The sequence below is a fragment of the Ursus americanus genome, chromosome 1, assembly GCF_024610735.1.
Source record: "Ursus americanus isolate L20-20 chromosome 1, mUrsAme1.1.p, whole genome shotgun sequence".
Classification (NCBI taxonomy): Eukaryota; Metazoa; Chordata; class Mammalia; order Carnivora; family Ursidae; genus Ursus; species Ursus americanus.
In genome coordinates, this window is record NC_142127.1 from 105,700,217 (window position 1) to 105,715,984 (window position 15,768).

Genomic DNA, 15,768 nt, shown 5'->3' on the forward strand with positions numbered 1-15,768 from the left:
TGACATGTCCTCAAAATTCATTTCCTCCCCCTTAAAACTGTGGAATATTCCTGAGACATTCAATCACTGCAAAGCATGATTTAAATGACATACAAATGTTCCTTTCTGAGACAATTTCTATATTAAAACATAACAACCTTGGCAGCCAAACTGAAACAAACAGACTCAGGGTCAAACAGAGGAAGAGCAGAGCGTCCAGACGAAGGAAGCCCGGAGCCCCAGCTCAGCCTAGCCAGAGGCGCAGCCTTGCCCCAGGAGACTTCCAGGGTTCAAACTCTACGACGGTTTGAAGAAATCAGACTATGTCGAAACTCACTAATCACTAAGTTATTGTTAACACAGACTTTTTAGCTGCTTTTATGTGCATGGGCTATTTCACACTGAACAAAATATTAAGAAATCAGAGAAGGTCCGAACTGAAACACTGATCTTAAATACACAAGTTTTCCTCAAAATAGTTCTCCTGCTTTTAACTCAACACCATACACCCTCTCACAAAGATACAGGGAGAGATAGGACACTTGAGTGACTCCACTCCAGGCCAGCTCAACCGGTTTTCCAGCAAGAACACGGTTTGGAAGACCACACACGAGTCCTCACACGAGTCCTCGAGACTCCACTGCGGGCTCTCTGGGATTTACAAGGAGGGCAGAGGAAGAAGGGAGCCTTTGCTTGTCCTGCTAGGAGGTCCACACGCGTGTCCATCCTCCATCAGTCTTGTACCGGGGACGTCCCTCCAGAGCAAGACGCCCTATGTCCCAATAGGCCCATCTTGACCTGTTTCGGCACATCCCCAGCGGGGAAAAGTTTAGAGTGCTGGGTTAGGCAAGAAGCCTAATATTTCAGTACCTGCTCTCATTCTTCTTATTATCCAAGAGGAGTTCTCGTACGCTGGATTACCCAGGCCTTTCCCCAGGCTGCTCACATCATTAGGAATAGTTATTCAGAGCAATAAAACCCCAACAGCTAACAGTTTTACGTCAGAGAACCAGGGCCTGGCTCTGGCAAAGTTCAGAAAGCAGAGCAATAAAATCATAATGCATACCTCACCCAACACCAGAGGGAGTTTTAAAGAAAAACAGGGAAGAGAAAAATTATACGCATCAAACAAAAAGGTCATTTTATCATCTGGGTAAAGCCAACTTACGCTGCCAAGTACGAGAGGAGGGACCACACGGAACTGGGCTCTCCCCAGCCTGGCGGGGTGCACCGCACGGCCCCACGGGAGCATGGCAGAGCAGGGACAGCCAGGAGACAAGGAGACAAGGAAAGCAGGCACCCAGCCAGGGACACTGAAAACTGCACGAGCGAACAGTGCTGGCACACAAACAGGACTCGTCCCCTTGGTTCGAGAAAAGTGACAAAGGACACCTACAAGTTTCCCATTCAAAAGAGCAAACTGAACAACTATTACTTCCCTTCCTCCCAGAAATCCACTAAAAATGACATAAATAAAAAAATGGAAGGATTTATGGTAAAACTAGACAATGGGAAAATGGCAGCATCAACAGACAAAAATTTGGGGGAACTTCCTAGAAAATACAAATCCCAGGGGATCGAAGTGATGGGAAACCAACCACTAGCAAGCAGCCCCTCACCTGGGGGGGCCGTGGCCTCAGGAAGGAAGGCGAGCCACAGCTCAGCCGGACTCACAGCCCGCCACGGGGCCAGAAGGCAGCAGCCGGGCCGCTGAGGGGCCACAGGTGTGCCCGTCTGTGTGGGGCTGCTCTGGGGGGAGGGCAGGTCCCTGAGGAGACCCATGCGCAGGGAGAAGGGGGAACGCCCGGGGGCTTCAGGCCCACCACACGCCATGACACACGTCCATACCGACACAGCACGGGTGAGGCTCGGGCTCATAAGGCGACGGCAGCCCCATGCCAGCTCCCCACCTCTGGAGACTCTGACCCACTGAGAGGGACAGAGACGGCAGGGGTCAGCGTGGGGAAAAACACACAGTCAGCTAGGACGGCGACCGCAACAAACATCAGTGGGCAAATCCGCCACATAAAAGGCAAAGGCTCTCGGAAAGACAACCTGGAAGGTTAAGCTGAGTGTGTGGAGACACGCTGATCAGCTAAAGAAGCCAAGGGCAAGACTGCTTTTAAAAGACATAATAAACTTTTGGGCAAAGAAACATTAAATGAAGAAAAATTCTATATATTCTGTTAAGAGGACTGAGCTACCAAGAGATACAGTCATCAATTTTTAAGTGCAGAAAAACACACTGAAATATATAAAGCAGAAAATGATCAGTCATGTGAAAAGAATATTGCACGTTTTTGTAGAAATCGGGCACAAAACAGACGAGACTGACTTCCGTGAGTCAGTGCAGCTAGTGTGTGCAGGTCAACAACACAGAGAAGACACGCGTGTAAGTACACGGTATCTGTGAATAAGGAAACTCTGTGCACATATAGACTTCTTCAGACACGAAAACAGGAACAAAAGAGCATTCTTCCCAAATGTGTGGGTGGCATGGACCACATTTGGCTACGTCTATACAAAAACGTGCACTCCTGTGTGCACAGTGATGTAAATTCAAACCACCATTTTCCCCTTGCACACTGACAACAACGAAATGGACTGCATCCACCCAGCGCTGGGGCAAACGGAGAAAATTCTGTACGCTCATAACCTGTAACTGAGAAGGTAAGTTGAGACCGTTTCTGGAGCAACGTGAGAGTGGACCTGACGTTCATGCCGCCTAACCCAGGAATTCTACTTCCTGGAATTGGTCCAACGGAGATACTTGCAGAAGTGTGTGTACAGAACAGGAACAGTGACTGTTGGATGCCGATTGGGGGCTGTCGTAAACAGTACTGCAACCACATAAACACCCATCTACAAGCTATCAAAAATAAGTGAAATTTATATACGCACCGACATCAAAAGACACTCGTAATACATTACAATGGAAAAAAAACAGAGAACACAGAACCCCACATATGGAATGATAACATTCTATTCCCATGTTTGCACGCACGCCCCTCGATGTTTACACACAGGAACGAGGCACACCCCCCAACTCGACAGCAGCGGCGTGCTCTGAGCGGCAAGGAGAGCTGGGCACCGCTCAGTGTCTACTTAACGCACTTCGATCCATACTGCTTAATTTTGTTTCATGCTTTGTTATCAATCAATACATGAACAATTTAAATCAATAAAGCTTTCATATCTAAATATAACCAGGAATCCTGCTCTCTGGAGCTTCTGACAACTCTGATCAGAGCCAAAGGAAGGTGTGAGAATGTTCTGGAGCAATCCCAAAGGGAAAGACCCAGACCCTAAACCTCTATCTCCACATTACCGGGCCAGGCCCCGAGGCTCTCTCGCAGAGATGCGGGTGCCACCGGGACGCGTCACCCCTGCCTGAGTTACCCACCACCGCCCCCCCCCCACGTGGATGCAGGACAGAGCTGCTCTCTGAGCACTCGTCAAGACCATGTTGCACTGGAAGAGTCCACAGCGGGCGGCAGACAGTGCTGGTTGTACCCCAGGCAGGTCCCATTAGGCAGGACAAGGCAGCACTCAAGACTTTAACCAGGCATCCGCACTGTGGCTTTGCAAGGAGATGAATGCACGTGCCCGTGGCACCCTTCTGAAACTAAGACCCCACAAATGTGCTTTCTAATCCATTTGGCCACTTACTAGCTCTGTGACCTTAGGCACATCAATTCTTCTCTCCAGATCTGAGCCTTTTAGGGAACTGGGAAGCCCAGGAGCAGGCCAGGATCTTCGTGAGGTGCCTAATACAAAGCATGACCCCAGGAGCGACTCCTGTGGCCACCGAGGCAGGTACAGAGGGGGATGCTACCTCTCAGACTCAGCCCAGAGGCCCCATCACAGAAGCACCCCACTCCACAAAGACCCCCCAAAAACAAAGAAACTGAACAAGAAATTAACTTTCCAAGTCAGAGACTGACCTAAACGTCACCTTGCTAAGTACAAGTCTCCTCTCCTGGCATCAATGGAAACCACATGCCACTCTGGCTGTGTGCAAATCAACGCCAAAGACATGACCCCAAACTCCCGAGATGAAGAATCCACAATCTGCCCTGCACTGGGCAGTCACACACCGACCGTGGCCACGCAGTGAGCCAGCGCGGTCACGTGAGCTCAGCTTCTAAAGGAGAGCCCTGCTGTCTGCCAAGAGAGCAGCGGGCCTCGCCTTACCTGGATGGCTTTGGGAGCTCATTGCTAGCAGCGTCTACTCCTTTAAGCGGTTCAAAATGGCTCACAAGTTCCACGTAAACGACAGCTCCAAAGAGCCCCCAAGTTCCAGGGACACATACAAGTACAGCCGCAAGGAGTGCTGGCGCGCAGCGGCAGAAACTCCCAGTCTTGCTGACCACGTCTCGCAGGCCGAGTCATCCAAGAGGTGGGCAGGGGTCTTCCGCGGGCTCTCAGGAGGTGACCTGCGTGGTTACAGAAGGAAGAGCAGCGTCAGCGAAGGGGTGAGGGCTCTCGCAGACGGCAACGTCTAACTAGGGAAACAACGTACATGTTCATGCTGATCTATCATGGGTGGAAAAACCATCCTGTGTGGAATCTGTTCTGCTGACCCAAGCCACCTGGGGGTTTTGTTAGTAAACAGGTGTGAAGACACGTCCCAGAGCAGCAGCGCTCAGCCTTGGCACGACCAGCGCCAGCCCACTCCCACCACGCACCCGCCCGGCCCCTCACCCAGACATCCGTCCTTCACGGCGCTGCGGTCCCACAGTCCACACTCGGCTCTGCACGGGCCACTGCCCCCTGAGTAGTTCCCTCCTCACCCCCGCCATGTTTCCGTCTTCATGATTACCACCTTCCCGGCTGATTTCCAGTGTCTGACTCTAACAGTAATCCGTGCTCATAGCGGCTAAGTGTGTCAAGTCAACCACGATGCTGGCACCCAAGGCCAGCACCTGGAAGGTTAGGACCTGTCTCCTTGCTGTTCTTCTCTGCCCTTTGCCCGTGCACACCACCAGCTCTGGGCTGACACTACAGCCGGGAGTGTCCCCACATCGCTCAGCACTCCCGGGCACACCGCTGCTCCAAGGCTGCTGCCTAGTCCGTTCGGGGCCGAGACGCCAGCCCCCTCCCTCCGAGGGGCTGCTCCTCCCCACCCCAGTCTGTGATGCGCGCCCAGCTCATCAAACCTACTCCCGAGACCAGTCTCCTCCACGGAACACAGCCGCCCGGAGACGAGCACGAGAACTCCTACCAGCAGGGGTTGGCCTGTGTGTGGAGGCATCATGGATGAATTCTCACACCCTCGCCTGTGATCTCACCATCAGAAAGTGGAAACAAACTGAGAATGTGGTAACTATGGAAAACCTCCTACTGACCCTGGCTCAAGGCTCCTCTGAGGCCTGTCATCTCCTCCTTTAATGATGGGACAGATTCCTATTCTTGATTAAATTATTCAAGGACCCTTTCTTTGCCTATTGCTTGTACTCAGAGAACCCTAACCAGTCCGTCACGAAAAGGACTGTTGTCCAAAGGCGAGCCATCTCCTGGTTTCCACGACACGTCATCTTTAACTCTGTGATTGATACCCTCACAATCTTGTTCTGTATCTGGTTGTTTCCTTAGGAAACACAGTGACATCTACCTCAAGTTCAGACTTTTCATTCACCCCTTGGCCAGAAAGAAACTCCACTGTCTCAAAGACAATGTAAATAGTTTATTTTGCAAATCTCAGATGGCTCTGTACCCTTCACACGCAGGTCTCAGCTTGGCTGGGTATAAAAATCTGAGAACACAAATACTTCTTCTCCCTTGAAACCTTTAGGCCCGGCCCCACCCTTGGCAGTGCACAAAACTCCACGTCTATCTCCTCCCTAGGGGACTTCTGGGGACTGAACTTGGCTGATGCCACTACTGCCATTTTCTTCTGTCTGGATTCTGCGAGACTGTTTTTCTTTCATGTTGAAATTCAAAAATGTTGTCAGAAGGTATAAGAGTCTCTTTTCGTTTATTTTGTGCCAAACATGAACCTTTCAATACATACAGGTCTCTTTTCTGCTCAGGAGAATGCTCTTCAATCAGGCCTGGATTACTACTTTGGGGGAACTTGTTCTGGCTTCCTCAGAGACCCCTCTCCTAGCTGGCTGGCGTCCCCCTCAGCCCTGGCCTCTCTCGCCACGGGCACATCTGCTGTTTACTCCACATTCCTGGGCGTCTTCTCAAGTATGTTCTCCACAGCACGGCTATTTTCCACGATATCAGTTTGATTCCTTATGGCCTCTAAGACAGATTTTAACTAAACCTCAGACTCCCCATTTTCAACCGTTTCCCTTTACAACTCAGTCCTTTATCTTCTCCACTCAGCGCACCCCTCTTCCTCACCCGGCCACTGAGCCATGTCTTCTCCCCACTGAGGTCTTCTGAAATGTCTCTTTTCTGACTCTGACTGTGACCACTTTCAGAGGTATATTTGTCTTCTATGTTTCCAGGTATTTCCCTTTTCACCACATTCTGGGAGACCCCATGTGGGGATTTTCTGTTCATTCATCCTCAAATAAGAATAGCTCCGGTCCAGACCTGAGTTTTGCCAAAAGACCGTGTGTACTTGCTCCTACCCCATCCTGTGTCCCTGTAACGCTGGCCAAAATCTGCTTCTCAGAGCTACACCGCTGGCAGCTGAAATGCACGGTCCCCAGCCCAGCGCCCAGCAGGCCCTGACCTAGTACGGTCTTGCCAGACCGACACGGACTCTCTTCCCCACTGCAGATTAAACAGAAAACAGAAGTTTCTGCTATGCTACCATCCATGTGTCTACAAGAACCTCACACTCTGCGAAACTATCCTAAAAATACCAGGGCTTCTGAAAAAAAATAAGGTTGGAGTGGACCATTCAAAACTGCAATTTAATAACCAGGACAGCACAGAGATCAATAACAACACTAATAAAAACATGACCACAGTGTTTGTAAAAAGACACATAAACTTCCTAATAAATAAAAAGTCCTGCAAACGTAGGATTTTACTGCAGCAGCGGTTTTAGAATGGAGAACAAAAGGAAGAAGGGAAGCCTCAGAGTTGTAGAATTGGGGGCGAAATGTTAGGATGGAGAAAACCGTGGGACAGCGCACGTGGCCAAGCAGGAGGCAGAGCCGAGGCGGGAACGCATGCACGCATATGCGAACAGCATGACATTCCTCCGCGGATTATCACGCTCAGTCTGAGAGTCCTTCGTGTGCAAATCCTGTCCCTCGCTCACAGAAAGCATCCACGTATAGGAAAAAATCAAGTATGGCCCAGCTCCACCTCCACACTGTGGACTCCTTCTCCCCTCCACCAGCAGCCCGTGGGCTAGCTCGTGTTATGAAAGCGTGTTTTGTCACAGGACAGAATGTATACGAAGTGGTCTCACGTCCTAGGGCTGCTGTAGCACCACACCACAGACCAGGTGGCTTAGAACACCAGAAATTTATGTTCCTGGTTCTGGAGGCATGGGAGTTTCACAAGTCTGCAATCAAGCATCGGCGAGGACATTCACCCTCTGAAACCTGTAGAGAAACCCTTCCTGCCTCTTCCCAGCTTCTGGTGGTTACTGGCAATCTCTGACACTCCTTGGCACACTGCCTGCACCACCACATGGCTTCTTGCATCTCTGCCTTCACACGGCCATGCTCTTCTAAGAACACCAGTCATCCTGGATGAGGGGCTCGACCCACCCAATATCACTTCATCCTAACTAATGACATCTGCAACAACCCTACGTCCAAATAAGGTCTCATTCTGAGGTCCTGGGGGCTCGGACTCTAACGTATCTTCTGGGGGAGGGGGAACACGATGACACAACTCAACTCCTAACACCCGGTATGCACTGCACCGTGAGCTCTTCCTGACTGCGCCCGTACCAGTTTTCCTGACGCCGTATGAACTTGAAGGTTCCAGAAAACAATGTGCCCCCACATCTCACAATCCTCTCATCAGAGCCATACCATGTCTACACAGACCAACGCCTTCTGGACTATCAAGAGCAATGAGGAATACACCAGGAGCACAGAAGCACACGGCTTGAAAAGCAGCTCCATGTGCCACAGAGACAGTTGCCCAGCATCCTGGCGGGTTCAGAGGGTGACACTACAAGTCCCAGGAGATGGTGGGGAAGGAGGGTTTCCTTTGTGCTCTCAGGTGAACCACTGACCCCATCATTCGGCCCGGTTTCTCTGGCTTCGGCCACACCGAGTCTATCAGCAGACTCTGTGCCCCAGGTCTTTAAATGACCCCAGAGAGGCCTTACCACAAATGTCCAGCCAGCTGCTGGCTCGCAGGACAGCAGAATGCCCAAGAGCACAAGCACGAAAGCCAAAACTGCCAGGGTCCCAGGCTCTGGGTCTGAATCTCAGATTGCCATTTTAGCACGTGACCTTGAGCAAGTTCCTAACCCACGGGAATGGGAATGAAGACAGGGAAACAACACGGTCCTAGAGGTAGGACTGAACATGGCTTGGAGAGAAGAGGTCCTGCACTATAAACTGAAACAAAGCTTCCCCAAGCATTACACACCCACTACGGTGCCTAGAAGGAACCCACTTCAAGTATAAAAATACAAATAGGTGGGGGCCCCTGGGTGGCTCAGTCGTTATGTGTCTGCCTTCGGCTCAGGTCATGACTCCAGGGTCCTGGAATCAAGTCCCAGTATGGGGCTCCCTGCTCAGTGGGGAGTCTGCTTCTCCCTCTGCCCCTCCCCCGACCCTCCCCCCTCTCGCATTCTCTCTCACAATCTCTCTCTCTCTCAAATAAATAAAGTCTTTTAAAAAAAATACAAATAGGTTAAAGGTAAAAGATGGAAAAAGATAAATTATGGAAATACTACTCAAAAGAAAGCCATGACAGTTACATTAGTATCAGACGAAGTAAATTTTAAAGAAGGAATAGCATCAGGGATAAAGAAGGACATTTCATAACAATAAAGAGGACACAACTCAAATGTTTATGCACCTGATAACAGAGCTTTGTACACGAAACAAAAATTAATGAAAATGCTAGGAAAAACGGACAAATCTACAATTATAGCTAGAAATTTCAACTCTGTTCTTAGTAACTGTTAGAGCAAACAGACGGAAAATCAGAGAGGACTAGACCACAACGGCGCTGACAGGGCACCATCAACAAGAGCAGAACACTCGCTCCTCACATGGTTTTGAAAATGCACACAGAACACCTTCCGAGACAGCCCAGCGTTGGGGCCATAAAACAAGTCTCCGTAAATTTAAAAGGAGACAAGTCAAATATACAAAGCATGTTCTCTGACAAAATTGAAATTAGATATCAAAAACAGAAAGATAGCTGGAAAATTCCAAATAATCAGAAATCAAATAATACACTTCATGGGTCCTAGAGGAAATCAGAAAGCATTCCTGACCTACCGGAATCTGCAGTACTTAGAGGGGGATTGAATGCCCACATTAGAAAGGGAGGTGTCAGGGGCGCCCGGAGGGCTCAGTCATTAAGCATCTGCGTTTGGCTTGGGTCCTGATTCCAGGGTCCTGGGGTTGAGTCCCGCATCGGGCTCCCTGCTCAGCGGGGAGTCTGCCTCTCCCTCTGCCTGCGGCTCCTCCTGCTTGTGCTCTCTCTCTCTGTCAGAGGCTCATGGTTGCGTGCAACAAAAATGCACCTGGTGATCCAGGCAAGTGAAGGAAACTGGGTACTGGAGAACTGGGTGGGCACCCGGAAACAGGAAGTGACGGACAGTGCCCATAGGACCGTTGTCTGAGACTCCCCTTCCCAGGAGCCCCCAGCTGCTGGGCAGCATGAGTCCGCTTGCCCAGGGCAAGGCAGGACACCTTGACCGGCAGCCCCACTAAAGTCAATCTAACGGGAAAGGGGTCGCTCCCCAGAGGGAACCTGACATGCTGTTACCAGAGGAAGTGAGGGACTGGGCAGCAGATGCCACGAAGAACCACAGGGGAATGGGGATCAGACCGTGGCTCCCTACGACCAGGACTACAGGATCCTCCCAGCTGCCCACCTCCCCATCACAGGATTCCACCGGTGTGGCTCCAGCCGGTTTGTGATAGCACATTGGCTGGCCTGGCCACGAGTTCCACGAAAACCAGCAAGACACATCTGTCCTTTAGCACCACTATACCGGCGTGGAAGGAAGCGCTGGGCGGGAGGCCTGAGCCCCGTCCGCCCGGCAAGGCCACCGTGAGCTGCATGGCCCTGGGCCAGCCCCTGTGACATTCCTGGGCTGGAGTAAGGCTGCATTCGCTGAAGTTTCCAGGGGCCCACAGGGAAGACAGCTCGGTGGCCACCAGCAATACTCACAGACACACACACACACACACAGGAGGGGCCCTGAACAGCCAGGCACAAGGCCCGTGAAATTCCTGTGTCTTCCCTCTCTGGGGCTTCCTCCTCTCCAGAGGTGCCCTTCCTGGGCGCCCGGATGGCAGTCCCCACCCCTCCCACACACTGGTCCCATCACTCTGCTGTCTGACACATCTGCCTGCTTGTCCGTCCACTGTCCTCCGCGGCCACCCCAGGCTCGACGAAAGCTCGGTGACTGTAGCATCGGCTCCCTGGCTGGCAGCTGAGGATGGGCACACAGTAGGCACGCAACAAAAAGGTGCTGAACAGAATGAACTTCCGAAAAGTTGTTCTAAACCCACCTCAGAAATCACTTCAAAAGGGGCTGAGGTCAAAAGGTAACCACAAGAGCAACAGTGCTCTGCCCTTCGGAGGCTCTAGAAGAGAAGTCAAGGGTCACATCTAACATCAAAGGTCTGGTTAATCCAGGAGTGCGTGCGGTTGCGGGACACACGGGACCTCGGCGCGGCCGGGGACTAAGTGAGGAAGGCAGAGCCACGGGTCACCCAGAGCCCTTGGGCCCTCAGAACATCTAGGCTAAGTGAGGGACAGCCATATCTTCAGGCAGGTGCTGAGACACAGCGGAGAAAATCAAGGCGTTAAGGAGCATCTTACAGCTGGAAACTCAATTACACTCCTGGCAAAGAAAGCATACCACACCTCAATTCCACAATGAAAGCAACCTCCCCTCTCCAATCTCAGAGGAGAACCCAGCAAAGTTGTCTGACCTGTGCAGCCAAACTTCTCCCCTTTTCTTCCCAGGGCCATGGGCATCTCTCTAGGTGGAAGGTTCCTGAACAACCCAGTGCAATATTCACAATATAAAAACAGACCAGGAATTTACAGTTCAAATAAAATAAAATTCAAGCACAATATGGTTCTTTTCATCTCGATGTAAACATCTAGCAACACTTCACTAACCAATAGATTATTGCCTCTCTAAGAAAACACAGAGCACACGGTGCTGAGATCTCAAAAATGACAGGAGCCTCGGGTTTCTGAAACCTGTTTGTGAGGAGCGGTTGGAACTGGAATGTGTACGTCTCTAAAGTATACACTTCAGATAAAACTGAACAAACGCTGAACATATTATGACTGAGACACAACTGCTTTACGACTACATTCTTTCCTGATTTATGGCATGAATTAAAAGACCACATTTGGAAGGGTGAGCAGGAGAAGACTCTGGAATTCTGACTCATAGCACCTTTTAGAAAGACAGGCATGGGCACTCCACGTACCGGGCAGTCTCTGACACGGAGCACGCATTTATGTAAAGACAGCTCTTTATTTTTATTTCTGCCCCATGTTGAATAAATGGAAGTAAATGCGTCACTACAGTTTAAGTGTGTGCTGATATTTCCTTCACCAAACGTCTGAATCTAGGATTACCTATAGTTCTTCTCTCCTGCAGCTGCCCTTAAAAATTTTAGCTGACCTAATTTCACAGAATAAGCCATAAACTTCCCAGAGTCAAAGTCTTAGAAACTATAAATCCTTAAGGGAACATTCTCTTAAAAATTGTATTAGGTGACCACAAAGAAATGCGGCCATGCAGGGATGACATGTTTCCTCACTCGCCACAATCCTCTGCACCCCGTCACATGGGCACAGAATGACCACAGCTCAAAGTCCGAGCTCCTCCCCGCCGTGGCCGTAGCCTGCCAGGCTGGTGGGAGAACAGCAGGCTGTTCGCGAAAGCAAACACAGAGCCGGGAGCCACACGGCGCAGCGCAGCCCACAGCATCCCAACGCAGAACGGAGGACACAGACCATCAGCCCGAGTCGGGAATGAAGCCAAGACACCCCTCTCACCGCTCCACCCAACACCATCCCAGAGACGTTAGCCAGAAGAAGAAGTGAAGGGCATAAGGGCCGGAGAGGACAAAGATACTGCATTATTTACAGACAGTATCCAAAAGCCCAAACAATGCACCAGCCTCTATCAACATTCCTATGTGAACTTAACAAGATTGCTGGGCACAAGCTCATGTGCAAAAATCTATTGTATTTTTACATACCAGACAAAAAAAGAGAGAGAGAGAGAAAAGCTTTGAAAAAAGATACCATTTACAGTAGCATCCAGTATTGGCAAATGTCCAGGCCTAGATCTGCCTGAGGACTTGTGAGAACTTTGGACGTTAAGCTGGGAAACATCAGAGGTGAGATTTAAGATTTAAACAAAGGGGAGAGCACACCCTGTGCCCAGACTAAGTGACCCTCAGTGCAGTCTCAGTCACCATCCCACCAGAACCTGCCTGAAAATTGACAAGTGTACTGTACATTTTACACGGAGGTACAAAGGACCTGGAACAGTAATCTTGAGGAAAAACAGACACGGAAGACTTAGACTACTAAATACCAAGATGTATTATAAACCTATGTAATTAAAAGGCTGGCCTAAGAACGGGCACCATAAGGAACAAAACATTCTAGAATGAGACCAACACAAATACGGTAACATGAGAGCAGCAAAGGCTGCACTCCAAATCCACAGGGAGAGGGGTCTTTCAGGGAACAGTACTGGGCCACGGAGATCCACATGGAAACAGAGATGAGCCCGACATCTCGCCGTGGAAATTGGCATGAAATGGAGCGCAGACTCAAGGTCAGACAGCGAGGACAAGCCTAAAAGACAACAAAGAAAAATATCTGCAGGCAGACAAAGATTTCTTAAATATATTTAAAAACAACAACAGTGTTTAAGAAAGTGACAATAAAGAAAAGAAGATAATACATTTTACTGCATCAAAATTAAGAACTTGCATGTATCCAAAGACCAGCAGAGGAGGGAAAAGGCAACCCAGAGAGCAGAAGAGAATCTTCCCAGCACACATCCAACAAAGGGCTGGTGTCCACAATACAGAAATCATTCGTAAAAATCATTAAGAGAAAGACAACCCAAATAAACAATGGGCATGAGATGTGAACAGATACTTTTTTACAAAAGAGGATTCCAAGTGGTCAATCACCATATGAAGAAATGCTGGGCTCTGTAATCTCAGGGCAATGCCAAGTAACACCACGAGGGCACACTGCAAATGGCTAAAACAGAAAAGCTGCACAGAACCAAGCACTGGCAAGGCTGTGGAAGGACTGGAACGCTCATGCTCTCCCCAGAGAGTGTCGATGCACAGGCACCATGGGAAAGTGCTTAGGGACAGGTACCGAGGCCAGACCCTCGCAAACCTGTTCCCCAGCAAAGCCACTCCTAGGTACATGCCCAACAGAAATGCATACGACGACAACACGCAGCCTTATCCGTGACAGCCAAAGCCCAGAAACCTCCCAAATGCCCATCAACAGTAGAACGGATGTGATTGCAGCACTGCCCTATCACAGAACAGTTAGACAAGAACAAATGACAGGCACAACACAGATGTATCACACAATCGACGCTGGGCAAAGAGCAGACGGACACACCAGAGGACGCACTGTGTGCCTCCATGTACATGCAATCTAGAAGCAGCAGAACTACTGTGTGCCGTTAGGGGACAGGACATTCGTCCTCAGGAGTAAGTGGTAGGGAAGCAAACGGAAGGAGGAAAAGAGGGCTCCCAGGGTGTTGGTCACGTTCTGTTTCCTGATCCAAGTAAAGAGCAGGGAGAGGGTGTCCCCTGGAAATTCACCCACCTGAACCCTTCTGGCCCAGAGACAGAGGGAGAATTAGCTATTCAAAGGCCATTTCGCATCAAAGAAAGACCCAAAATAACACCTACCGGGGGGTCCATTCATTCCACTTACACTGTATGCCTACGATCAGCACATACACAGGAAGTGCTTGCCCAGCTACCCCTCCTGAGACAGTCACACCTCCCAGAAGTAGGACAGGACTCATCCTGAGTCCATGACGACACCAACACAGGATGGGCGATCCAAACTGACGGACTGGATGCAAGTCCCAAGGAAGCCCCAGGGCAGGGTATCAGACAGAAAAATTGCCCATGAAATAACTGTTAATGTAAATATTTTCAATGAAATAGGTAATTTGAGCTTAATTAAAATTAATTTAAATTTTAATAAATTTTAATCAAAAAATGAACTCTGATGGAGTGATTTTCCCAAGTCTTATTTATATTGCCAGCTTTATTAACAAGCATTATTTTCTTCAGCAAATATCCTTAATGAAATATGGGCTGTAAAGTCTAGCAATTACGTTCCATAAGAGCGTCATTTCATGATAGACGGTCACGTAGCAGAAGACAAGGTTTGTCCCACAATTTGTTGGGACAGAGTATTTTTCAGCTTCAGAACAGGCTCTACACTTGAAAGTCATAAAACACCATCTCAGTGTACTCTGAGAGTCGTTTCATGACATCTGAGTAATGCAGGCTCCACTGAGCAGAGCCTGGATCCTTCCACCTACTCAGGAGCACCACAGGCAGACGTGGAAGGGCACAGGGATGAAGGCACCAGCACCACCAGCGAGCGCCACCAGGTCGATGGGGCGCTCACCCAAACACTCGAGCACACAAGCACACGCTCACACACACCCACACACCTGCATGCACACACGCACACGTGTATAAGTACATGCTTGTGCACACGAACACATCTGCACACACTCGTGCACAAGGACACCCTTGCACACACAAGCATATACCCGGGCACACACGCATACATGTACGAGCACATGCCCGTGCGCACACACACACACTTGCACACACTCGCGCACGCAAATGCACATATCTGGGCACATAGGCATACATGTAAACACACACGCACACACCCGGGCACACACACATACATGTACAAGCACATGCCCATGCACACACACACACATGCACACACTCGCGCACACAAATGCACATATTTGGGCACATAAGCGCACACACGCACACCCTTGCACTGCACACATAAGCACACACAGGAACAACTGCCTGTCAGGAACAACCTAACATGGAATCTATCCACAAGAGAGAACAGCCTCCCAGCACTCTGGATCCTTTTCCAGATGGCTACATCTACTTACTGATAAATAATCGTATCTTAGTCTTAACATGTACAAACTTCTTGTAAAATAAACTCTTTAGATTAAGGGTTCAAATGGACAAAGCGCCCAGATAAAACAATACTTGTTTCCCTTATTTGCTAAATAAAGTAACTTTAGAGGCACAGATTCTGGCAGGCCGGCAGGGAGCCCGGAGAAAACTCGATGGGTCATTTAACAACCGGCCAGCCCCAGTCAGGAGCATCCCAGGTAGAGGGTTGCAACCCTCTGAAGGAAAACACGGGGAGCCCAGGGCAGGCGACACACAGTCCCGTAACCTTTCCACGGCTCCCACCATAAACGCAAGGACACAGCACTTCACCAGCAAGAAGCCAGGAACCTGCCGTCACTGACGGTCACAGGAGAACGAGAAACAGCTCGGTGACAGCAGACTCCTCCATCAGCCAGATGACTGGTCAACTCCCATTAACAAAGGTTAAACCTCTTCCTGACCCTGCTCTCAACCACAGGGA

The 15,768-nt window shown here is 49.8% G+C and overlaps 1 protein-coding gene across 7 annotated transcripts in view; it reads right to left on the reverse strand.

Moving 5' to 3' along the window:
• The window catches only part of HDAC4 (histone deacetylase 4), a 299,563-nt gene that overhangs the window by 260,124 nt on the left and 23,671 nt on the right, over positions 1 to 15,768 (reverse strand). For all 7 annotated transcript variants that reach the window (XM_045793967.2, XM_087864893.1, XM_087864897.1 and 4 more), the window contains exon 2: positions 4,174 to 4,415. In XM_045793967.2, the coding sequence (XP_045649923.1) occupies positions 4,174 to 4,195 (22 nt within the window). In that variant the 5' untranslated portion in view covers positions 4,196 to 4,415. The remainder of the gene's footprint in view (positions 1 to 4,173; positions 4,416 to 15,768) is intronic.